This window comes from Typopeltis vanoorti, chromosome 2 (genome assembly GCF_054136105.1).
Source record: "Typopeltis vanoorti isolate ZY-2024b chromosome 2, IOZ_Tvanoo_1.0, whole genome shotgun sequence".
Classification (NCBI taxonomy): Eukaryota; Metazoa; Arthropoda; class Arachnida; order Uropygi; family Thelyphonidae; genus Typopeltis; species Typopeltis vanoorti.
Window position 1 is genome coordinate 29,477,615 of NC_143550.1, and position 25,959 is coordinate 29,503,573.

Here is a 25,959-nt window from a genome sequence, read left to right on the forward strand (position 1 = left end):
AGTTACAAGAACATGGCACTTCGTATATGCCAGGTAGCCTATCACAAACTTTTCCTTGCATTTTGAACTATTTAAATTAATATATTCAACAAATATATCATACTCCGGGAAATCTCTTTTTGAGAAGGTAACAAATTGTGAAATTGGTTGATTGGTTTATAGGTAAAAGCAAGTTCGCATTTATTCATAATTTTTGACAAACATTCAGACATACCTTTGAATATATGATATAGGAATCCTATGGGCTTCTTGTCTGGATTGATGTGTAGGAGAGTGGCTAATAATTTTTTGAATTGTTATGTTATTGGATTATATCCATTTAGTAAGAGTGTATCTTTAATAATGTCCAATTCTTGTTTGAAAAATTCTTCAGAGGAACAAAATTTGTGCGCTCTGGATACCAAAGATTTTATGATGCTATATTTTTGAGATGGATAGTGAGATGATGTATTGTGGATATAACAACCTGAAAAAGTTGGTTTTCAATAATGGAAATGGAACCATCTTGTTTATGTTGGATGTGTACGTTGAGGAAGGAAATACCTTGTGATGATTCTTTTTCTAGTGTGAATTTGATGCAAGGATGTAGATTGTTGATATTATTTAGAAATGAGTAAAGTTCTTGTTCCGTGTGACTCCAGACTGCAAAGATGTCATCAACATATTGTAGCCATATTGTTGGTTTTGGTTCAAGGGTGAAAATTCTACCTTCTAGGTGTTCAAGAAAAAAATTGGCTAAGTTAGGTTATAAGGGTGAGCCCATTGCTGTCCCTTCCTCTTGTTTATATATTTTATCTTTCCATGTGATTGTAAATTTCAATATTTCCACAATATCGAATGGAAATTTTTGGGTTAACAATTCTATTGTCTCTTTGTGAGGGATACTAGTGAAGAGAGAAACAATGTCGAAACCATGTTTGTATCTGACAGTTTAATGTCTTTTATTTTTGTGTGAAATTCTGTGGAATTTTTTATCAATGAAGCTGATTGACTTGAGGGGACAGAGAAAGATAGACAGAAATCTTGATGTTATATATGTGGGGCTGCTTATAGAATCCACAGTAGGTCTAAGTGAACAGTTGCTTTTATGTAATTTAGGTGAACCGTATATTTACATATTATTAAAAAGTTAATTACTATGGCATATGTGTGAATTTATAGTTAGAAATTAATAAAATGATCATATAGGTATTATTGCCTACATTTGTTGTATTTTGGTGAATTATGATCTTTGAAACTTAAAGTGGAGACCATAGATGCTGATGAATGCATACAATATTAATGATAAACAGAGTAGTAAGATGTTGAAAGTTTATTTTTCACTTGGTTAGAATATGATAAATTTAGTTTAATCCTTTATCCAAGTGTGAGTAAACAAAGTTTGCACCTGAAAGTATCTTCAGGACTGGGGTAAGGTGGTACAACACCAGGACGACTCCTTGCAAAGGTGGAGCAAGCTACCAATACTCCTATCTCAGTATCTCTCATAATGCAAAACACATCTCCTTGCGGATATGTATAATGTTATGCATTAAGGGAAGGGCCACTACCCAGACTAGTTTCAACCTTTATTGAGGTCTCTTCAGTGGGAGCCAGGCCCAAGTGGAGATACCAGCCAGAAGCATTAGCAAGTCATCTCTACCTATAGGAGTTGCCAATTGGTGTGCCACCTTTTTAATAAATTACTCTGGATTTAGAGAAAGGTGTTGAAAGTTTATTTTTCACTTGGTTAGAATATGATAAATTTAGTTTAATCCTTTAAGGTGGTACACCTTACCCCAGTCCTGAAGATACTTTCAGGTGCAAACTTTATTTGCTCACACTTGGATAAAGGATTAAACTAAATTTATCACAGAGTAGTAAGATAGTGCTCCATTGAATCTTAAAACTTTAAATCCGAGATATAAATAAGAGGAGACTAATAAAAGAAGGAATGACAAAGAATAAATTTGGTAATGAATGATGATATTAATAATAAATACACTATAATACTTGTAAAAATGAAAAAAGACTAATGTAAAGGCCTTGAAAGTAAAAATATAACATGATGAAAGATGAATTCCATTTATGGAGTGAAGTAACACCATTTCAGGAAAGCCTTCATCAGAATAATTGAACAGAATTTTGCAGTTTATATATATAACGTAGGTCATGTTAAACCTCGATATGATGTAGGAGTGGTGGACAAAAGTATTGCAGTTTGTTTTTATTTGGCTAGCTTCTGATATTAACTTTGTTTAATTTTGTTGAAAGTTAAGAATGGTTACTTTTTTATGTGATTGTATATTCAATTGCATTTGCTGTTATTTCTGTGGTTGGAGCTTTTTTGTATTTGGTTAGTTTGTTTAATTTGGTTTTCTTTTGGAAAATCTCGCATATGAGTATACGACAATCATGCCAATGCTTGTACAAGTAGGAATGAAGATCTGATTGTAGACCCAATATAGGTGGCACCACAGTTTGGTTGACAAGGGACATGATCAACAACATTGCAGCACTGTGGAATTTTATGGATTGTTTTCTCTTCTGTTATTTTTAGTTAATGTGATAATTTTGAGTAACACTGGTGAAAACAACTTTGTAATCAGAATGTTTAAATGGATGTTTTATAGCTTTATGTATATTTTGCATATATGGAAATTTCAAAATTTTATTGTAAGAAATATTTATTTTCTCTAGAGGCTGACAGCTCTTATTTCAATTGTTGAATTAACTGTTGGGAGTAAGCATAATTTAAGAAAATCTGCTTTAGATGGGCAATTTCCTAGTTTAGATCTTCTTGAACCATACAATATTACTGATACATATATTTATATGCATCTATAAATTGAAGGAGGCTACTGATTTTTTAACAGTGTAGGGATGGTTGGAATAACTCTCCATTCAAAGACCTGCTCCTGCTCACTCACACCCTCTTTATACAGCTTCCAGATATATGTCCTCATGTTCTACCCCCTTCTCCCATTCTACAAAAAAATTTTTCTCCATTAACCTGGTAACAACCCCTCATCAACTTAAATGTTTCAATCATATATCTTCTTCCTCCTCCTATTCACAAGGCTTTGCAAACTGCATTTCCTCAATCTGTCCTCATATCCCACATCCCAAAGGCAGCCTTAGTCAGTCTTCTGGCCTCTTTCCAATGTATTCTTATCACCATGAAAACCCGGGGACCAAATCTGTGTACAATAATCCATATGAGGCTTGATTAAGGCCTAATACAATGGAACCAGAACTTCTTTATTTCTACAAGTTAAAGTCCTGCACGTCATTGCCATAATCTTATATGTCTTCACAACTTGTGCAATATGACCTCTAAACTTCAGATTCTTGTCCATCACCACTCCAAGGTCTCTTACCTCCTCAACTTCCTCCAGAATTTCCTCACCAAGTGTATACTTTGCATCCTGTGGTTGGCTACCAGATTTCCAAAACATACACTTTGCAACATTGGATTGGCATTTCTGTGTTGTTGCCCCCATATACAATCCATTCAAGTTCTTCTGCAAGGCCACAACATCTGCTTGATTGCCCCAGTTTTGCTCATTTGCATATTATGAGTTAAACCCATCCCAGTATCATTAATATACAAATTAAATAACAGTAATCCCATAGTGCCCCCCCCCCATATACAACTTGTTAGTACCTATCTCTTAGCCATTCACCTATCCAACTCACTAGTCTCTTATCCAATCCCATCTGCTTCAGTTTAGTGGCCAATTTGTGGTATGGCAATCTTTCATAAGCCTTTGTAAAATCTAAGTATACTGCTATATATGCATCACCTTGTTGAATGCATTCATCACCTTGTTATAGTACATATGTAAGTTTGTAAAACATGACCTCTCTTTAACAAACCCATCGGGACAAGCACAAAAAATACCACTGTTATCAATCCACTTTTGTATCTGACCTCTCCAATACCTTAACTACAACTCCAGATACACTGTGATTGGTGCCTATAATTTGTTTCTTTTGCTTTATCACCACCTTTGTGAAGTGGAACAATTTTTCCTTCCTTCCACTCCTTTGGAACTTGTACTGTTGCAAGACCTCTTGTTAAACAGGTAGGCCAAGGCTAACTCCTTGTCACAACCCATGTGACCACTTCATCATCACTCTCACCAACTGGAGGGAGCTGTAAAACCCTACTCACAATTACATCCTCAGGTGAAATGATCAGATCTAAAACTGTTGATCTTCATATACCCTGAGATAGTTGTCTCCCAAGAACTAAAGAAATTCATATTCCTTATTCCTAAATTCTATCTCTCCATTCCAATCTATACCTCTCTGATTAAATTTTCCCATAATAATCGCCCTTCTCTTGTTCACAAATCCAACTTACTAACCCAAATGTTTATTTAATTACTAGTTTTGTACATTATTCCTTGTACATCTTCAGATTAAATACAAATAGGAAAAGGGGCATTAACAGAGATTTCTAAATTACTAACTGTCAGATGCATGTCTCATTGTTGCAGTGTGCTGTATAACTTCTTTTATAGCATAATTCATTAATATGTAAGTCTCTGATAGATGTTGTTCAAGATGAAGCAGTTGTTTTTATTACATTTTGTTGCACATTGTATCATAAATGATTTAGGTTAAGCATTAAAGTAATATTTCTCTCTTTGTTGATAGTGTGAAGATGATCAGAATAGTGATTTGTTCAGATGACCTCAGTTATTTATAGAGCATTTGTACAAGATTGAAAGAGTGCTGTGGAAGTGAAGTTTAAAAAATTTAATGTAAAATGCAAGTATATATATGATTTAGTAAGAACATAGTATTAGATGGATTGAAAGTCGAATGGATTAGCTTTATAAAAAGTTAAAGAATTTAAGGATTTAAGTGTCTTGGTTTTTATTTGACTCCCGCCCACAAAAGGCTGTAAACCTATGTTTACTGTAAATCTATGTATGTATACAATGTACTCATAGTACATTGATGCCATGAGTGATTTTTTTAGGCTCAGCAGATTGTGAGTTAAAAAAGCTTTACTAGTAGGGAAAAAAGGAGTTGGGATGCCCTTATATTAATCTCTAATCAGATTGGTATTGGATTATTTTCGTCGGTCTCTAGTAAGGTCTCACACCACCCAATGAAATTCATCGCCCATCTAATGACATTCACAAACATTTGTGCCCGTGGTAAGGTTTGACCCCAAAATCTGTTGGTTGGAAAATAGGTTTGCTGTCCAGTCGAGAAGTGAAGCAGCATCTTTGCTAAATGTGCTTATGAAATTCATTTGATTACTAGACAGACAACTGCACCAATTCATTGCCATTTATGCTACATTTCTCTTTAGCCAACTTAATAAAGATTGCCAGTACCTATAATCAAAGTTTTTGAGTTATTTTGTCTGCAGCATGAAATATCAGTATAACTGGCAATTTCTAATATCCATATTTTTTCCTACGTTTTGTTAATGGACATTTTTTGATAGTTTTATTTCTTTTAATATTTATATGATCTCTTATTATGTAATAGAAAATGAAATGAATAACAGTATTCTCTTGTTTGTATGTATTTACAGGAAGAGATAGAAGCTCAGAAGAAAGACTGGGAACTGGGTAGACTAAAAGCTCTAAAAGAAGAGGAAGAAAGACGAGCAGGTCTTCTTGAGGACGAAGAGGAGCCTCTTCTGACATATAGTCGGAATGATGCCAGTAACCAGGTGGCTAAAGTGAACTCTAATTCTAAGAATAAGGGTGGAAAGGGCAAAAGAAAGGGTAAAAATAGAGTCCGAAATAAAGGGAAAGGGGAGAAGGGATCTGAAACCGATTTATCAAACATTGGAAATGGCATCCATCCATGCCGAAGAAGTGCTCGGATTAGCTTTAAATTGGAACAGAAACAGCATGAAAAGATAGATATTAGTGATGAGGAAGGAGGGGGAGATTCAGCAAAAATTCATACCAATTGCAAAATTTTAAATCACATAGACGGTAAGCTGCTATCACCCCGATCTCGAAGAAATAGCTGTTGCTCTTCAGAAGTTACTCCTGTCATCTCTTTACCTAATGGTCCAGAAAAGTTTAATGACCATAGTCCTAGATCTAATGTTCTTAGTCCTCCTTCAAGTCCTAGGTCAGCATTTCAAAGCCCATCATCCAGGAGCAGTACCAGTAGTTGCAGTAGTGGAAAGGGACCGCCTAAATGTGCTAGTAGTAATAATACTAATAATAATGTGACCATTCTCCAGCCATTTTCCAATCCACATTTAGTTATAAGAACCAGACGAGCTTCAGCAAGGGAACTGGAAATGAGAAAATCAGAATCAGATACAGATATAGTGACTACTGCAACAGCACAAGGTGACTCTTTATCTCCTCTTTGGGGAACAAATAAAATTTTCCCTGTGAAACACTCCTCTCCTATTTCAGGAGCTTCTTTGCCTGTTCTTGAGAAAAATGTGAAAAAAATTAAACTTCATAGTTCCTCCAAAATTAATCAGAGTGGCATCGAAGATGAGGAGGAGCACATAGATGTTTGATAATTGTTTTAGCCATTTTTGTTAGGAAATTTTTATACTTGTAAATAATACAGAATTTGGCAAGAAGCTCTGTGATAGTTCTTCCAATGGAGGCCAAAGCTCTGTACAAAAAAACAAAACAAAAAAAAAAAAACCAGAAAAGCAGTTGTATGTGAGTGTGTATGTATGCATGCGTGCGTGCGCATGTATGTGTTAATGTATGGTGAACATTGTGGGGGGGGTGCATGTATTATCTTGTTTGTCAGTTATTTGTCATATGCTGTGCACGTTGTAGTTAATCCGTCTTATTGTTCTGTTAATATTTTAATTGGCATAGCACTTCGGATACTGGGCACAGAATCATTTGGCACGTAAGCCAAGAGAGAGAGTTGAAGTTCCAATTTTAGGAGTGTTGAACTGTTAAGTGCAGACATTGCTCATTTGTACTGTAATATATATATGACGAACTTTGGTTTCTCATGATCACCCACTTGGCATACAGTGAATGATCACCTCTGTGACATTAGTGTATGGTACAGTTGTATTATTTAAAGTGTTGTAAAATCTTTCATCAGCATTACTTGCCTAGAAAATAAAGAAAAAAAAAAATTAAGTGTATTGTGTCTCATTTTTCTTGGTGGGAATTGTTGACATTCAGTGATGGCATAGGCTCATGTAAAATTCTTCATATCTCAGGTTTTGGTGTCATTCTTCACATGCTTTAAATATTATAACATAATTGATCTTGCTCAAAAATGCAGCATTTCTTTTGGTAGAAAATTTACTCATTTTCAGTAATCAAGTTTTCTGATTTGAAAAACTTAAAAATTTAGCCTGTAGTCTTCAGCCTATTTCTGAGTCATAAAATTCCCCTCCCATTCTCTCACTTTTGGCACCAAAACTTGAATAGGGTGTGCCATGCCATTCCGATCAACAAGTTCTACCAAGAGTAATGAGATGCATTTGAGAGCAAGACAAGCCATAAACCTCCTGACAAATGTTGGTTACATTTGTATGGCTTGTATTGGATGGGGTGTGAGTGGGAAATATTTATATGTATATATTTATACATATTATATACACACATTAATCTGCAACTAGTTATAGCATATTTGTTACATACACATACATTTTATGTTTTTCTCTTTTATTCATTTGAAGTTGTTTTTATTATTTATGCCTTTTTAATTATATTTTACTATAAAATAATTTATTTCTTAATAGAACTCATGGTAATCATTTGTCAAATAAGTACATTCAAATTCAACCAAATATAATTTTCTGAAATGAAACATTCCGATTCTGAATATAGCAATCAGAATCAGAGATACACTTTGAGAGCTTTCTTTAGCTGTCTTTTCGAATAAATAACTTCTAGAAACATGCATTTGATACAGTGTTACTATGTTACATGTTGAATTTTTTCATTTAATAATTCAAAAAGAATGGAGTCCTGATTCCTAACAGTCACAGAGTGACTGTTAGGAATCAGGACTAATAACTTTGAATATTATAGGAGGTATTTTTTGAGTAACATTTTCATATAGATATGAGTCTGATTCAGAATGTGCATGAAGCTGTTGCTGTTAATATCAAAACTTTTTTTCTAAAATTTAAACCATAGTACTGTGGTGTAACTTTTCATATTAGATACATTTTTATATGAATTTTTTTTCTCAAAAAGAGCTCTGGTATGAGTTATGACTGTTTGATTTTTTTTTAATTTCTATTGCAAACCACGATAATTCTGTAACAATTCAGATTTACTTAGAAGATCAGAAGACCCTTAGGAAATGTCCATGAAATTTTTGCATATAATTTTAAAACACCTATAATAGCTACACCTCATTTTGAAATTTCTTCCAGATCCTGTTAAGTTAGATTTTCATTCCCACAGAATTTACTTACTTAATATAAATTCTTTTCTTTATGTGTAGTGGAGAAAAAAAGAGTCAGTGTAATTACACATTAACTTCAATGAATTTTGGAAGTGTTCTCATAGTTTGGTTCATCTATTAGAAAGATAAAAAAACACAGTTTTTGTACAGGTGAAAAATTGACCCTTCTATTGATAAGCATTAATTATTATGAACAAAGTAATGACTCAAACTTCAAGTAACCATAGATGATATCCAAGTTATACGTATATGTATCCTAGAAAACATAACCTCTGATATGATGCTGTATTTTCTAGGTAGTGTTTACACTACATCCTAGAAATCATCCTCCATTATATTTTGGTTTCCATTTATGTCTCCATTAAATCTTGCAGATGCCATATTCATGTTTAGGGACAGTGTGAAATTGAAAGATTCAAAGTTAGTAATATTTTAGTCTTGTTGTGCTCAAAGACTACTATATGCAGTGAACTCTTACTGATTGTAGCAAAATGTTAGTGCCCACAGGAACAGTTTACTATGATATCCTTTTGAAGCACGCACACACTGTTTCCCAGAGAATTCTGTTAGAACTTTGCAGGAGTTTGTTATAGTGAGTAAATTTGTTATTAATGGTATTTACTATAGTGTGAGTTTGTTGTATGTGTGTTTTGAAACAAATGTAATATCCTTTTCATGTCCAATTGATATATGCACCATGTTGACATGCATATCTTGTAGAAACTTTTACCTGAGGTATTTTGAAACAGGTAGTCTATGTAGGCCTAACCCTTACTCATTGAACACCTGATCATTGTACCAGGGGAAAAAATCCGGTTTGTCACTCTGACTTTTCAGCATCTCTTTTTGACAGTTTTATACTCCACTTAATTACATCAACTTTGTTTTGTGATGTAAAAAGCCATAATGAAGCACACCGACAAGTAGTGCACTGCCTCATTTATCTTCTCATCTTCTTTTGTATATAAATAAAAATTGGTAGCATTTTTCCATAGAACAGTTCTGTGTAATTTATGAACTGTATCCTTTATTGGTGTAATTGTGCCAAAAGTTTAATGGACATATTCTTAAAATCAGAATGCATTCAGAATTGTCTTTTAATTTAATTTTTTTTTTTTTTTAATGCAGCTTCAGTAATCAATGGAATATAAGAACATAAGAAAATATTTTTTTTGTGTGTAGAATAAATATAAAAATCTCAGTATCGACAATCATGCTAATTTCCAGTCATAATAATGCAAACCCAAGATTTAACCATTCTGACTGCAACACACAAGTCAGAATGACTACTACCACATAAGTATGAATCAGCATGCAACAATAGGTGAAAATGTTAACATTTATCATTATGTATAGTTGTAATACATACAAAACTGGTCTATGGTTGATTAGTTTATAATTTTCCGTATTACAACTGAACAAAAGATTGTATCATAATCATAGATAAAAAGAGTGAAGCACATTAGATACAGTAAATAATTTTAACAAAAATAGCATTATTTTCATTAAAATTATTTATTGTGTATAATATGCTTTGGTTTGTTTATTGTTATGCCATGGGTGTCATTAAATATTAGCATTATCAGCTTCTTATACCTTTGGCACTGTAAGTTGAGAACTATCATACTCTCACAGTGAATCATCTCTCATTCTGTTTACTTTAGTTCTGTGTTACTGCCTTCCCACAAAATATTCTCCAGATACTATAACCTCCAGTCCTTCAAAGAAAGAATATGAGCAGATTACTTTTCTCTTAACTGCTGTGTGGGAGTGATATTTAAAAAAAAAAAAAAAAGACTAGATCAATAAGAAAGTTTAATGCTTAAAGGAGAGCAACTACAGAAAGCAAAAATGTAGAAACCATCAGCTTGAAAAAATTTTAAGAGCAAGTCTAGATATTTTTTTTATCGGCTAGAGAAAAGGATATTCCTTGAGGTTTCCAATGTATTTTTTGTTTTAGAAAAGTCATCCTAAAGGAAAATAATCTTTTTAAAGCAACAACAAGATTCACTGAGACAGCATTAGAGACAAAGGACATTGACCCCCTGACCAGTAAACTGTCTTAACAGTTAAAGTGCTAAAAAAGTAATGAAACAAGATATATTTAATTAAAAACTCAGAAAACTTTGTATCAATAGTTGATGACATTCATTTCATTGAACAAGCTTCTATTGCAGTCAGTTTATTTTCTACCGTTCTTACTGAAGATGTGATAAATTTGCTACAAGGTAAACTCTCTGACAAACCTATAATGACATTGGGATAGTGCAAATTATAAAAAATACTACATATCCTCTCCCTGAGAAGGAACATATATGTAGACATTTGAAGAGAAAGCATTAAAAACATTTCTGTTCAGCTTGATATGATGAACAAGGTATTTAGATTTTTATTATTGCAAGATGGTCAGCAATGCAATGCACTCCAAAGCGTATGGTTAGTTTATAAGAAGTTTGTAATTAGAATTTTTTTTATGACTCCCTATATGGTACATGAGTACCATGAGCTGGCTAAGGATATTTTATCATTATTTATTTTTGAGTATTTTTAATTTTTTTCAGATTCCTTCACCGTAAGTAAATACTTATTTTCCTTGCATTGAAGGTGTCTCTGAACAAAAATTTACAAAATACTCTATAAATACCATTTACAAAATGTTTATAAAATAACATTTATTTAAACTAGCTTTCCTTATCCTAAAGATGAAGTTTGTCCATTATTCAGCACTAGGAATGTACAGAACACTGGTAGAAGATAAATAGAGAGAATGTCGCCAAAATTATATAATGATGGCTAAAGTGGGTTAGCAGACCAATATGGATAAAGTGGATTAACAGATCATGAATTACCCTAAAAATGAATTATTCTCGAAATCTATTTATACTCCACAAAACATCCTAATCTAAACAAGTATGGATGTTAAAAATTGCCAGATATCTAAGGGATTGTTATCCTCCTTTAAATAGAAGATCATTAAAAAAATAAAAATAAAAAAATGCCTTTGACTGTCCCACATGCCACAGTCAAAATATTTGAACTTGCTGGGAAATTCCATCTTCTTGTTCAGTTTTGTTTTGTTATCTTTATCCTCAAAAATTCTTGTTAATGTAGGCAAAATATTAAATTTTTTACCTTTTGCATTAATTAGCCACCAGAGGTGTTAAAGCATTGGAATTTAAGACTATAATATTCTGTGGTGTTTTGTGGCTTTTTTGAAGGATCTGTTTTTGCTCTGATAATTTATTCACTTTTTACAATAAAGCAATGTTTACAATAAAGAATATGACCACTATGATATGCTGGACTTTGCAAAGCATTTGACAGGATACTACATGGAACATTATTACATAATTAGAACAACTGTGGAATGAATAGGAGGATGGCTGATGGACAGACATCATAAATACTATATGGAAGAGTAGAATCCAACATAAGGCAGGTGACCAGTGTTGTGCGACAGATGAGATGAAATATCCAATTGCTTGCTGATGGTACAAAATTGGGAAAGGAAATAGTTAATAAAGATGAAGTAGAGCCTACAAAATTATTTTAAATGGACTGATAGTGTGTTCAAAAAATAAAGGCTATCAGTTTAACGAGTAAAGTGTAGTTATGTACTTTGGCATAAGAACTTTGCAAGCTGTGTTTTAAATTGTTAGGGTCGAGCATTTGACAAGACAAGGTTTAGGAATGATGGCAGACAAGGAACTGGAGTTCAGGGGCATGTTTCAAAATTGGAAAATAGCTCAAAGAATAACTTAGATATTGAAGAATACACTGACAAGTAGCATTACAGATGTTATTGCTCTCTGTATGACTGGGATACAGCAGCATTTGGACTAATATGTCTACAGTAGTGCACAGATTAGTAACTGTATTTCTTGTGTGTAATTAGAAGCTTGAATTTTTGTGGATGTATTGGAGTGATGCTGGAATGCTGACTGATCTGTGCATTTCTCCCCATGCAGATTGGCTGAATATTTGTGGATTACAAAGCTTAGTTAATGGCTAAAGAGGATATGAAAGGAACACATAATTGAGGGATTTTGTAGAGTAGGTGCTGAAGAAATTTTCCAATACGACCTGACACATATGTAGTCATCCTTGGAAGCTGTAAGAGTGTGTAGGTTATATTTTTCTTGGCAAATGAAGGTAACGATTACTGAAGTGGTCTTAAGTGCTTTACAGTGAATATGTTTAAGAATAGACATGATATATGTTGTTTAAATAATGCTTAGTTTGGCCTCTGGTGATGAGTCATTGTGATCTATAGTGATTCCCATGTATAATAATAAATTCCAGTCATCTCAATATAAGTCCAACTTTTAGCTTTTTTATTTGTAATGTAATTATGATTTAAATAATCCGTATTATTACTACATGACATCCCTAGGGTTCACATTGTTATTAGGTATCTACCTGAGGGCTTCAATTTGGGATTTCACTGATCAAATTGTATTCTTATTGGCTTGAGCCAATATACCACAATGGTACGACATAATACAATTTCACATGAGCTGGGACATTGACTGGTCATACAAGCCCCCCCCCTTGTTTTTTTGTTGGGGAACTAGGGCGAAAAACAAAAAGTAAGCTACTGTTCCAGTAGCTTACTTTTCATTGTACCCAATTAAACAGCATAATTCAAGATTAGTACCATCAACATAAGAAGCATCGATGTAAAAGAAATGGAACTAGCAGGAAAATTGCATAATTACCAGATTGACATAATAAGTGTTACTGAAATGAAGAAGACAAAAACCGGTGAAATATTTCTGAGCAACAAATAAAAAATATTCTATCGAAGCAATAACAATCAGAGAATAAATTACACTCACTGAGGAATTATATTCTTGTTTAATCCCAAGTAAGCAAACAATAGTTGACACTTGAAGTACCTGCATGGCTACCCTACTTGTATATAGAGACTGTTAACTTCACATCAGTTGCCTGAGTATTCCATAATGCAAAGCACACTTACTTTCACAATTGTATATTGCTCTTCATTATGGGTAGGGTTGCTACCGAGATCGCCTTCAACCTTTATGGAGGTCTTGTTAGTGGGAGCCAGACTCGCAAAGATATCAAGTTATATATTATCCATTTTCTAGTGATTCACCATTATTCTGTGAAAATGGATATATACAGGGTGTTCGGGATAAATTTGACATATTTATAATTAATTATATTTTTCCGTAAGTTACATGTATTAACACACACTTCTCTTCATTTAAAAGTTTGGACCCTTCTTCATTCATATACAAGATGTCAGAAAGGATGGATAGCTGGAACCCACCTGAATCATGGAAGAGAATAACTTGTATCATGATGATTCGTGCCCGCCAACAAAATAAGGATATTACGACTGCTGCCCAATGCTCCCTGAATACAGTAAAAACAATCAGGCATGAACTAGAGACTTGCAATGGTGACTACGAGGATGTAGCAAGAAGAAAGATCCCTAGCAGACGATCTGATTGCGTTCGTACAGCAGAATTCCTCGCAAATCTGCAGGAACAGGTGTTGAAGAACCCTGGCATTGGAATTCGGGCTTTGTTCGTGGAGTTGCTAACTGTAGTCAAGCCCTGGATAACAAGGGTAGCCAATGGTAGGCCGTATGTATGGCAGCAGGATTCGGCCCCTTGCCACACCTCTGGGAAAAGTCAAAAATGGTTGTCTGAAAATTTCTACGACTTCACCAGTCCAAATGTTTGGCCTCCAAACTCCCCAGACCTTAACCCCATGGATTATTTTGTATGGGGCGCAGTTGAAAAAGACACCAATCGCACTTCCAGTAATACAAAAGCCCAGTTAATGGATAAAATTAAAACAGTTTTTGCGGCCCTTCCCAGGGAGACTGTAGCATCAGCTTGTTCGAGGTTCCGAAGCAGAATTGAAGCTGTGATCGATGCTAATGGTGGTTATTTTGAGTAAATCTTGTTGATAGTATTGTAATTAACTCTGCCTGTAATGTTTTTTTGTCAATTCATTAAATTTAATAGATACAAAGAAGATTTTCTTTTTCCTTACGAAACTGTCAAATTTATCCCGAACACCCTGTATATATATATTGCATTATGGGATACTAAGGCAACTGATGTGAAATCATTAGCCTCTATATATAAACAGACCAGTCACGAAGGTACTTCATTTGCAAACTTTGTTTACACTTGGATAAAGAATGAAACCAAGAATATAATTTCTTTACATCCTTAATTTATTGTTACTAGTGCCTCCTTTTCTGATTTATTTCACTTTATTATTATTATTATTATCTGACCTCCATACAGTTAAATGACTCATTGTAGATGGTCCTCCATCTCACGCACATAGCTTGAATGCATTTTCTGTCCACTATGCTTTCAGGCAATGCATTCCAACACTCTCCATGCAAAAAAACTTACTTCTCACTCACTTACAGTTTCCATGGATGGCCTCTTGTTCCCTCCTTGTCGTAACCCATGCTAAAGATGTAACCCAGTCTTTGAAAAATCTGCTCCACTTTAATTGGCAAAAACCTCTTACCAACTTATATGTCTGGATTATGTACCCCCCCCCTCCTATCCACTACACTTTGCAATTTTCATTCCCTCAATCTGTCTTCATACTCAACTTTCCAGAAACCACCTTAGTCATTTGTCTCTGAATGTTCCCTTTATAACATCTATTCATCCTTTTGAAAAAAAAAAAAAAAAAAAAAACCAGGTGACCATATCTGTGCACAGTAATCATATGTGGTCTGATCAAAGCCTTATACAATGGAATCATAACATCCTTACTCCTACATATCAGTGTTTTCCACATAATGCTGGAATGGTTGGCCGAGTGATTAGTGCATCTGCTCTCTTGCCAAGAGGCTGCAGGTTCGAATCCTGCCAATGGCATGGATGTTTGTGATTGTCCTGCTAACTGTTTACCATGTACTGCTGTAACCTATGTCCTGGTGCAGTATGACCTTTGATGTCCTTGCATAAAAATAATCAAATGAAAATCCCAAAAAATCATCACATAATTGCCATAATCCACTGTGCTATCCTCACAATTTTAGCAAAATGTCACCAAAATTTCAAATTTCCAAATGCCTCTTTATAGAGCAGAAGAGTTTTTGTCCTCTTTCCAATCCCTTGGGACAGTCTAAGACTCATGCTAAAGATGTATGTCAGTACTGTTATTAACTCTCTGGAACATTTCCTCAGCACTCCTGGTGAGGTACCATCATGTCTTACAGCCTTATTGACATGAAGTTTACTCAATTCTGTGATTGAGCAGGAGCTCACTCACCATCAGTTGCTCTTCCTCCCTCCCCACTGCCCTCAAGTTCTTTATGGTGTTATTTTCATGAGGATGAAATGCTTTTATGACTTGCTCATTTAACATCTTTTCTGTATCCTCCTGAGTGGTTATCATTTTACCACTCCATCTAGTACCATCCTTCCATAATCATTCTTTTATCTACTGGCCACATATTTGAAAAAACTCACTAGGATTTCATTTGGCCTTATTAGTTAACTGCTGCTTATACTATTTTGCTGCCCTTACCAAGTGAGTTACCTTTCTTCTTTCTTTTTGTACTCCTCTTGCAATTGACTATTATCACTCATCTTCTGCTGCCTATATAATGCCTTTTACTTCTTCTTCTTCCAAATTGCATGCTTGCTTCACCTATTCATTCATCCATTTCACATCTGCCTTATTTGACATCCTGGGGAATGCATTCAGATATTGTTTCTGCCAGACAGTTCTTGAACAGGTTCCAGGCAACATTGCTTCAAGCTTTCTCCTGAGCTTGTCAGTCACCAGCTTTATAGTTCCAAATATACAGGGTGTTCGGGATAAATTTGACAGTTTCGTAAGGAAAAAGAAAATCTTCTTTGTATCTATTAAATTTAATGAATTGACAAAAAAACATTACAGGCAGAGTTAATTACAATACTATCAACAAGATTTACTCAAAATAACCACCATTAGCATCGATCACAGCTTCAATTCTGCTTCGGAACTTCGAACAAGCTGATGCTACAGTCTCCCTGGGAAGGGCCGCAAAAACTGTTTTAATTTTATCCATTAACTGGGCTTTTGTATTACTGGAAGTGCGATTGGTGTCTTTTTCAACTGCGCCCCATACAAAATAATCCATGGGGTTAAGGTCTGGGGAGTTTGGAGGCCAAACATTTGGACTGGTGAAGTCGTAGAAATTTTCAGACAACCATTTTTGACTTTTCCCAGAGGTGTGGCAAGGGGCCGAATCCTGCTGCCATACATACGGCCTACCATTGGCTACCCTTGTTATCCAGGGCTTGACTACAGTTAGCAACTCCACGAACAAAGCCCGAATTCCAATGCCAGGGTTCTTCAACACCTGTTCCTGCAGATTTGCGAGGAATTCTGCTGTACGAACGCAATCAGATCGTCTGCTAGGGATCTTTCTTCTTGCTACATCCTCGTAGTCACCATTGCAAGTCTCTAGTTCATGCCTGATTGTTTTTACTGTATTCAGGGAGCATTGGGCAGCAGTCGTAATATCCTTATTTTGATGGCGGGCACGAATCATCATGATACAAGTTATTCTCTTCCATGATTCAGGTGGGTTCCAGCTATCCATCCTTTCTGACATCTTGTATATGAATGAAGAAGGGTCCAAACTTTTAAATGAAGAGAAGTGTGTGTTAATACATGTAACTTACGGAAAAATATAATTAATTATAAATATGTCAAATTTATCCCGAACACCCTGTATATCTTTCTCACAGAAGTCCTTGGATTGGCTGGCCACCATCCAAGTAATCATTTCATGGCCATCTTCATCAGCTGGAGGGAGATATAACACCTCATTTACAATAACTTCCTCTGATGGGATTATTGAATCCAAGACCCTTAACCCCCATGTACCTGCTGTTATGTACTGCCTGAGGTATTTGCATTCAAACTCAAAATCTCAAGAAATTCTTCTCTTTCCCCCCCAGATGCTGTCTGTTCATTCCAGTCCAAATTACCATAATTAAAATTGTTCATAATAATCACCCTTTTCTTATTAGTCAGACCAGTCTTTAGGGCTTTGTCAAATCTTGTGATATAAATGAACATATATTTCCAACAGTTTCTTCCAAACATCATTCATACACTCTGCTTTCACCTTACTCCCATACCACATCTACAAGATATTATATTCATCTTTTAAAAGTCTCTAAGAAATTCCTCAGCACCAACAATAGCCTGAGCAAAAGTATTTCTTAAACAATGCCTTGACGACAGCAATAATCCTGGTCTATGGGTTGCAGGAGTGAGGCGATATTCAGTGAATGTGTTAATGGGATGACCATCATAAATATACTCTTACTTGTGTTAGCATGACACCTGTAAGTCAAGGACTAACTCTGTGTGTGTGTGTGTGTGTGTGTGCGCGCGCGCATTTGTTGTACTTTGAATATTTTCATATTGTGCTATTCTGAGATTTCATTTAATTATTTAATCAGTCTCCACTTCGGGAAAGCGATCATCTGGTCTTGACCTGGGAGGTTGTAAGATGTGCTGAATATTCTGTTAAGAAGGAGTATATGTGACTGGTGATTCTGACAAGCTGAGAAGTCAGCTTTCTGCAGTGCTATGGCATAAGAATTTGATGGGGAGAGATGTTGATGGTGCGTGGAAGATTGTCAAGGAGTATTTAAAGAAAGCTGTATCAGACTGTATTCCAGAGTAAGATGGATGAATAATATTATTAAGCAAGAGTTGCAGATAAAGAAAAGGTTGTGGTGGAAGTATAAAGAAACAAGATGAGCGTTCCCATGAGCAGTACAAGGTACAGGCAAAGAGAATAACCTGTATGGTAAGAAAAGCCAAAGCTAATTATCAGAGGAAGCTAGCTGATGAGTCCAAAATAAATCCTAAGGAGTTCTTTCGCTATGTGGCAAGGAAGAATAACCATAGAAGGATGACTTTAAAAAGTGTTGATGGTAGGGAAATTACAGAAGCAAATCAAATCGTTGAGTTAGTGATCATTTTGCAAAAGTGTACCATCTTGGTTGTGATATTGCAGTGCCGAATGTGTCATTGACTGATCAGAGCCTAGAGATAGACAAAATAGAAGTGCTTAGTATATTACAGAACCTTAATGCTAACATTGGGTTAGATGGCATATTGGCCCATGTGTTATGAAAATGTGCAAGAGAATTAGCACCTCCTCTAACCAGGGTGTTTAATTTAAGCCTCAGTTCTGGTAAAGTTCCAATAGAGTGGAAAGAAGGGGAAATAATTCCACTGCATAAGGGAGGCTCCAAGACAGAGGTAGCAAATTATAGACCAATCAGTATGTCTGGAATGGTGGTTAAGGTTTTGAAAAATTGGTAAAAATTAGAATTCAGGATTGGGTGGACAGCAATATAATACTTTATAAGGGACAATATGGTTTTGTGTAGGTCTTGCCTTAGTAACTTGCTTACTTTCTAGAATAAAGTAACAGGCTTCTTCTCTCTTCCATCATCTATGTGGATGATGATGAGGCCGAATGAACTCTTTCTACTTCTGTCTGTCCAGTTTGGTGTCGCTTGTTGTGATTTGGTTTTCAGGTCCTCTTTTATTTTGTCTATCGTCTAATTCTAGGCCGTCCTTTGGATCTTTTACCTTCCTTCGTTGTATTCAGGGCTTTAGATGGTAGTCTTTCTGTTCCCATTCTGGTCACATGGCCAAACCATCGCAGTCTTCTTTCTTGGATTTTGTCTATTATTGTTATTTCTTGTTTTAGTTGTTTCCTTACGTTTCTTAGTCAATCCAGCAGAGATACTCCAAGTAATCTTCTTAGCCAACCCATTTCAGTAACTAATCATTTTTTCTCTTCAGACTTTTTGAGATTCCAGCATTCACTTCCATAGAAGAGTATTGGGAGGACCATTGTTTCATAGATTCTTACTTTTGTTACTTTTGATGTCTCTTGACTTCCATATTTTATTAAGTTGTCCAAAAGCTTGGGATGCTTGACTGATTCGTCTGTATATATCTTTTATAATTTCACCATTGTACTCAATAATTCCTCCACGGGGTAGGTGAAGTTTTCTACCTGTTCTAGATTCTTACTATCAATTTCAATTTTCAGATTGGTGCTTCTTTTTCCTATTTGCATAATTTTTATTTTGTCTATATTTATGTTTAATCCAGATTTTATACACTCCTCCTTTATTTTATCAGAAATTAGCTGTAGATTTTTTTCTGTGCTTGCAAGTAATCCCATGTCGTCTGCAAATTTTAAATTTGTCACATTTTTCCCATATATTTTGATTCCGGAGTCTTCATTGTTTAAGGCCTTATTGGTTGCTTCTTCCAGTGTAAGATTGAACAGGTCTAGTGACAGATTGCATCCCTGTCTTACTCTGCTCTCTGTGTGGAACCATTTGGTTAAGGTGTCCTCCATTCATACTGCACTTTTAGATTTCTCATACAAATTCTTTATTATTCTTATGGTTTTGTTGGAAATTCCAGATTCTTCCATAGTTTTCCATAGTTCTCTTCTACAGATTGAATCAAATGCCTGACGAAAGTCTATGAAATTTATGTAGCAACTTTGGTTGTACTCTAGTGTCTTTTCTATTAACTGTCTTAAGGTGAATAGTTGATCAATTGTGCTTCGCCCTGGTCTGAAACTGGCTTGTTCTGCTCCTAGTGCCAGTTCTATATATGGCTTAATTTGTTTTTGGAGTACTTTTGTAAAAACCTTACTTGAAATACTGAGGAGGCTAATGTCTCTGTAATTATTGCATTCTGTTTTATCTCCTTTTTTGTATATAGGAGTTATGACTGATTTGGTCCAATCAGTAGGCACTGCTTCATTTTTGTAGATCCTTTCAAATAATGTTTTTAATGGTTCCAAAAGTTTTTAAGTTGTTCCTTTCCTGTTTTTAAGAATTCTGCATGTATTTGATCAATGCCAGGTGCTTTCCTAGTTTTGAGTTTTTCTATGCTGTGTGCTATTATTTCTTTAGTAACGATATTTGTTTCCTCTTTCATTTCAGTGGCTGGAATCGTAATATCCTGGGAGCTGTTTTTATTATATAAATCTTTGAAGTATTCTTCCCATCTGGCCATTCTTTTTGTTTTACTTTCAATTAGTTGTCCCTAATTGAAATTGTCCCTAATTAAATCCATGAAGGATTATAAACAAATATAATCCTTCATGGATTATATTTGTTTATAATCCATGAAGGTTATTTTCTTTTGATAGCTTTTCTGTCATTTTGCATTTTTCTTCTAACTAGTTATTCTTGTCTCTTTTAACAAGTTTTCTAATTTCTCTGGTTAATCCATTATATTCATTTCTGTTATAGTTCTGTTTTAGTTTCATGCTTTTCCTTTGATCGCTTAACCTTTTTACTTTCTCTTTCTGTGTAACCTATTGTTTTTTCTGCCGAATTTAATATTATTTCCTTTAATTTGCACCAATGTTCTTCGATGTTTATATTCTGTTTTGGTAGTTCCTTCAGGTTTTTATCTAATTCTAGTTGATATTTTCTTAGAATATTGTTGTCTTGTAGTTTTTTTTTACATTCAGTCTCCTTTTGACTCTAAAAGTGCTTCCAGATTTTAACTTTATTGTTAGGTTTGCTAATACTAGCTTATGGTCTGATCCACAATCTGCAGTTTAGGATACTTGATTTCCATCTTTGGTTTACAATTCTTGGTTTGTCTGTCTGGTGATATCCATGTCCATTTTCTTTGGGGTTTTGGATGTTTAAAGAGACTGTTGGTTATTGCTAGTCTATTATTTGAGCAGAAGTTTAACAGTCTTTCACCACGTTCATTGCTTTCTCCATACCCGAACTTTCCGATTACTCTTGGCCAGGTATCCCAGTCTTTGCCTACTTTTGTGTTTAAGTCCCCCCGTTACAATTAGGAGATCTTAACTTGATGTCTGCTGTACAAAGTAACAGTGGAGTTGGATAAAGGAAATCCTTACTCAGATACTGCTAGACTTTGCAAAGGCATTTGACAGGATTCCACATGGAACTTGGTTGCATAAATTGGAAGAAATGGATGTGGATCTAAAGCTGGTGATTTGTATTAGAGGGTGGCTGGTGGATAGATATCAAAGAGTGGTTTATGGAGCTGATTCCAGGAGAAGGCAGGTGACTAGTGGTGTACCTCAAGGCTCAGTGCTTGGTCCTTTATTGTTTAACTTGTACATTAATGATATTGGAAATAATTTGAAAGGAAATATCCACTTGTTTGCTGATGATGAAAAATTAGTAAGAGCGATAGTCAATGCAGATGATGTAGATATCTTGCAGGGTGACTTAGATAGGCCTATGGTATGGGCTAAGGTAATTGGCTGTCAGTTTAACGTGGCTAAGTGTAAGGATATGCACTTCGGGAGGATAAGATCACGTGCTATGTACTATATTAATGGAACTGAAGTGCAAGAAGTTGACGAGGCAAGGGACTTGGGAGTTATTGTGGACAGAGAACTTAAATTTAAAGGACATATTGCAAAGGTTGCCAAAACATCACATCAAATTACATGGTTGTTGAAGAACACACTGAGAAGCAGGGATAAGGAAGTGTTTGTCCCTCTTTATAAGGCATTAATAAGACCGCATTTGGACTATTGCACACAGATCTGGTCACCTGGATTTCTTGCTGATGAAAAACTGGTGGAGAGGATTCAGAGGCGAGTTACAAAGACTGTTGCAGGTCTGTGGGATGTTTTTTACGAGGATAGATTGGATCTATGGGTTTCAAAAACTAGCTGATAGGTATAGGAGAGGAGATATGATAGAGGCATATAAATTATTAAATGGGTTTTATATGATTGATACTGATGAGTTTTTTAAGACTAGTGCAGGAAGGGAGAGAACAAGGGGCCGTCCCTGAAGATTATGTAAGAGTGTGGTTAACGAGGGTGTTAGGACTAGATTTTTTGCTTGGAGAGTTGTGAGAGGTGGTTGTGAATGCTTCGTCTCTGAATGAATTTAAGGAGAAGTATGATAGGTATTGTAGGTTTTCCCACAATGAGTCTTTTGACTCCATGGAGACACTGTTATAATAATAATAATATTTTGCTGAACTTTGTAAATTATATACAAATAACAATATGTCCAAATTATTATTACATATAACATTAAAAAAACTAAAGATGATATGGTTCATCCTTGTTTCTTTTCATTTTTATATTGTTCTAATTTAATAGCTAATTTATTCTTTGAATTGATTGCAAAAGTTAGTATGGTGTACTCAAATCAGTAATTAATAAAAAAAAAAAACAAAAAAAACATTGCGTTTGTTTGTGCAAAATTGACCTTTGTGAGATCCATTTGATTCTTCTAGGAGTTTTTAATTTTATCTAGATTATTTTTAAATATCCATTGATGGATTTATGACATGCATTTAATAGGATAATTCTCCTATAGTATTGCTACTGTTTTTTCCATGAACCAGGATTTTTCCAATATTCTGAACCTTGTTAAAGGGTTCTTTTTTTTTCCGTTTATCTTTTCCAGCATTTTTGTATAGGTAGATATTTATATTTTCTTCTGGTATTCTTATTTAATTTCTGGCAATTTCTGCTAGGTTATTATTAGTTGCTTTTTTTTTTACCATCTGCAGTCCATCTATTCTGATAATAATCTCATTTTTTTAAGACTGGTTTTTGCATTCTTACATTATTTCTTTATTCAGGTATTTTATTTTATTATAAATGTTTCTTCTGGGATTTTATATATCTATCCTTTCATAATGTTTAGAAAATGATTTCATGTATAATTTTTTTTTTTTTTTCAGTATCTTATTTCTCTTCTACTCTGTTTTTATTGACCTCGACTTGAATTTGTCTCTGGTAACTGTTTTTTTGTTATAATTTCTTCAATGTATTTTTTGTATGCATATGATAAATATTGGGATTATATAAAAGGTTCACATAGCCATATGACACAAAAAAAATTAGAATTGTTGGTGATATCTTCACAGTTGTTTATGGTATGCGTGAATGTGAAATATAAAGTGATTTGTCATTTAATTTTGATGAGGATAAAAATGAATATAGTGGAAAGAAATTTGTGTACAAACATTTTAAATAGATTCAGTCAAATAGCATCCAGAGATCAACTGGAGATTCAGATATTATGGGAGATAAAAATGAAAGAGTTTGAAAAAAATAAAGTTAAGCTTACAGACTAAGGGAAAAATGTGAAGAAAACATTGATTGATCTTCCAGGGAAGCTGGCATTTACATCTTTGTAAGTGTAAACTTGTTTCCAAGGATAGTAAGAGTTTAATTTTCATTTTCAGAACTTCAATGTTTGAGTCAAGGAGTTATAGGAGCAATCTGAAAAAGAAAAAATGAGATCTAAAATTCTTACCAAATAAATCAGTATTTACCCATTAGATAAAAATCCAAAAAACAAAGCTAAAAGTGGCTAAACAAAACAGAGAAGAGATGGGTATCAATAAAGATCCATATCACAAAAGTAGCAAAACATTCTGGAAGCAATTGGAAAAGTTTAGAAATCGGGGAAAGGAACTGGAAAAGATAAAGTTTATAAAAAAATTGAAGATAAAAGTGTGTGGGATATTGGGAGTAATTTCTATGAAAAATTGGTAAATGAGTTGCCATGTTGGTAAAATATGTTCAAGAGAAAACATATCAATACATAGCAAAAAAAGCCATCAGAAATCTAAAATGGAGAATGGTAGGTGAACTAAATAATATTCAACCCACAGAACTTAAGTATGAGGATATAATTTTGAATTTTTTTGTTATATGGTAGTTGGAAAGAGAATAAGGGACATCTGTGGAAATGAAGTTTATGTATAGTTAAGAAAGGGGTGAGATTTTTCTCTCATAGCATTGAGTGAGCTTGACAGTTTGCCCATTGAAGTGGTGCATGCATCTATTGTGAATAAATTTAAGAGGAGGTATGACAGCTGGTGTGGATAATATATGGTTTCCAGTAATAATAATTGATTTGTAGAGGCTATACTGTATATTTCAGCTCTAGTTAGTCTGGTTTTATTTCCCTATAAAATGGAGATAAAGTCGAAATGTGAGAATTCAGAGGAATTCTTACATATCAGCTTTGCCTTGTCTCAAATATTTTTAGGAAAGAAAAAAAACTGGGTTTAGATTATAGTAGTGGTCAGGGTTGGATTTTTTACTTTAAGAAGATGATTGTAACAATCTGCAAAAGGAATAAGGTGCTTCATAAAAAATTTCAGAATTACATGATGAAAATGCAACATTATACAGAGCTATACACTGCTTGGAAAGAAGTCAACAGACACTATGGTGTGAGGAACAAACAGCCATGAGTCCACCTTAATAAGATGTAAGACCTCCTTTCACTGCAATGGCTGCAGCAATCCTATAGGACATACTTTCCACAAGCATATGATAGCAGTCAATGAGAATATCGGACCATTCTTCCTATGAGCCTCAACAGTCCAAGACCTCATCCGATGCCCCAGTTCATCCCGGAGATATTTAATAGGGTTGAGATCAGGACTCAGTGGTGGCCAGTCAAGTACATTCACGTTCATGTCCACAAACCAAGCAATTACAGCAGCAGTCTTATGACCCCCCCATGCATTGGGTTGCTGTCCGCTCGGTTAACCTAGTGGCTATGCGATTCACAACCATATGCCTGGGGAAGGAGTGTCCTAGGTTCGATTCCCGTTGACAACATGAGGAGCTTAAGGTTCTTCCTCAACCATAACCAAGTTAGCTAGTCTTGGACATGGACAGTAGGGTTTCCCCCCCCCCCCAGTTTATCTGGGGTTTTTCATCCCACAAGCAGGCAAACCGGCCCCGTCAACACACACAGATACCGTCAGGAATACTTAAGACAATCCCTCCAGCCATAGGTCTGAATTGTCAGCTATGCCAGTCTCGAGCCTGGATAAAAATGGGGGGGGGGGGTTGAGGTGGTGCTGTACTCCCCATAAAAGGGTTCACTGCCATTGAATCACTATGTGAAATGAATGAATTGTGTTGCTGAAAAAGACAATGGTCAGTTTTAGTTCTGTAGAAATTCCACAATGTAGGAAGCATTGCATTGTCCAGAATGTTCAGATACCTCTTGAAGTTCAGTGTTTATGGTACTAGTGATCCGAGCCCAAAACAGGATCATGCCACCACACTGCTGCCTTCGAATTTCATAGTTGGAGCTATGCACTCTGGTAAGAGACGTTCACACGGCATCTGCCACACCTACACCAGTCTGTCTGCTAGATAGACGGTATAGCATGATTTGTTGCTCCATAACACAGCTTTCCAAACTTCCATGTCCCACTGTACATGCTCTTTGCACCACTGAAGATGATGCTGCTGTTGATTCGTGTAATGTGGACTGTTAGCCTTGGTTCTGAATGTTTTTGAGCAGATTCATGTTCCAGTCGATGCCTGGAACTATGCATTCACGATGGCAGATTTTTTACATATTATCCTTCATAGCATCCTACAGTAGTCTACTGCAGGTAGCACTTATTTGACTCCCTGTGCTTCATTTCAGTGTGGTATCACTATGGTTGACCTGGGATGGTCCAATTTGCCAGACAGATAGGCCTCCAACTTGGCATACTATCACAATGCCTCTTTCAGTTCCC

General features: G+C 35.1%; 1 protein-coding gene across 1 annotated transcript in view; it reads left to right on the forward strand.

The window, feature by feature from the left end:
- The window catches only part of LOC150108900 (chromatin remodeling protein domino-like), a 731,915-nt gene that overhangs the window by 455,448 nt on the left and 250,508 nt on the right, over nt 1–25,959 (forward strand). Inside the window, exon 33 of the mRNA XM_090410792.1 lies at nt 5,540–5,680. Coding sequence (XP_090266918.1) covers nt 5,540–5,680 — 141 coding nt within the window. The remainder of the gene's footprint in view (nt 1–5,539; nt 5,681–25,959) is intronic.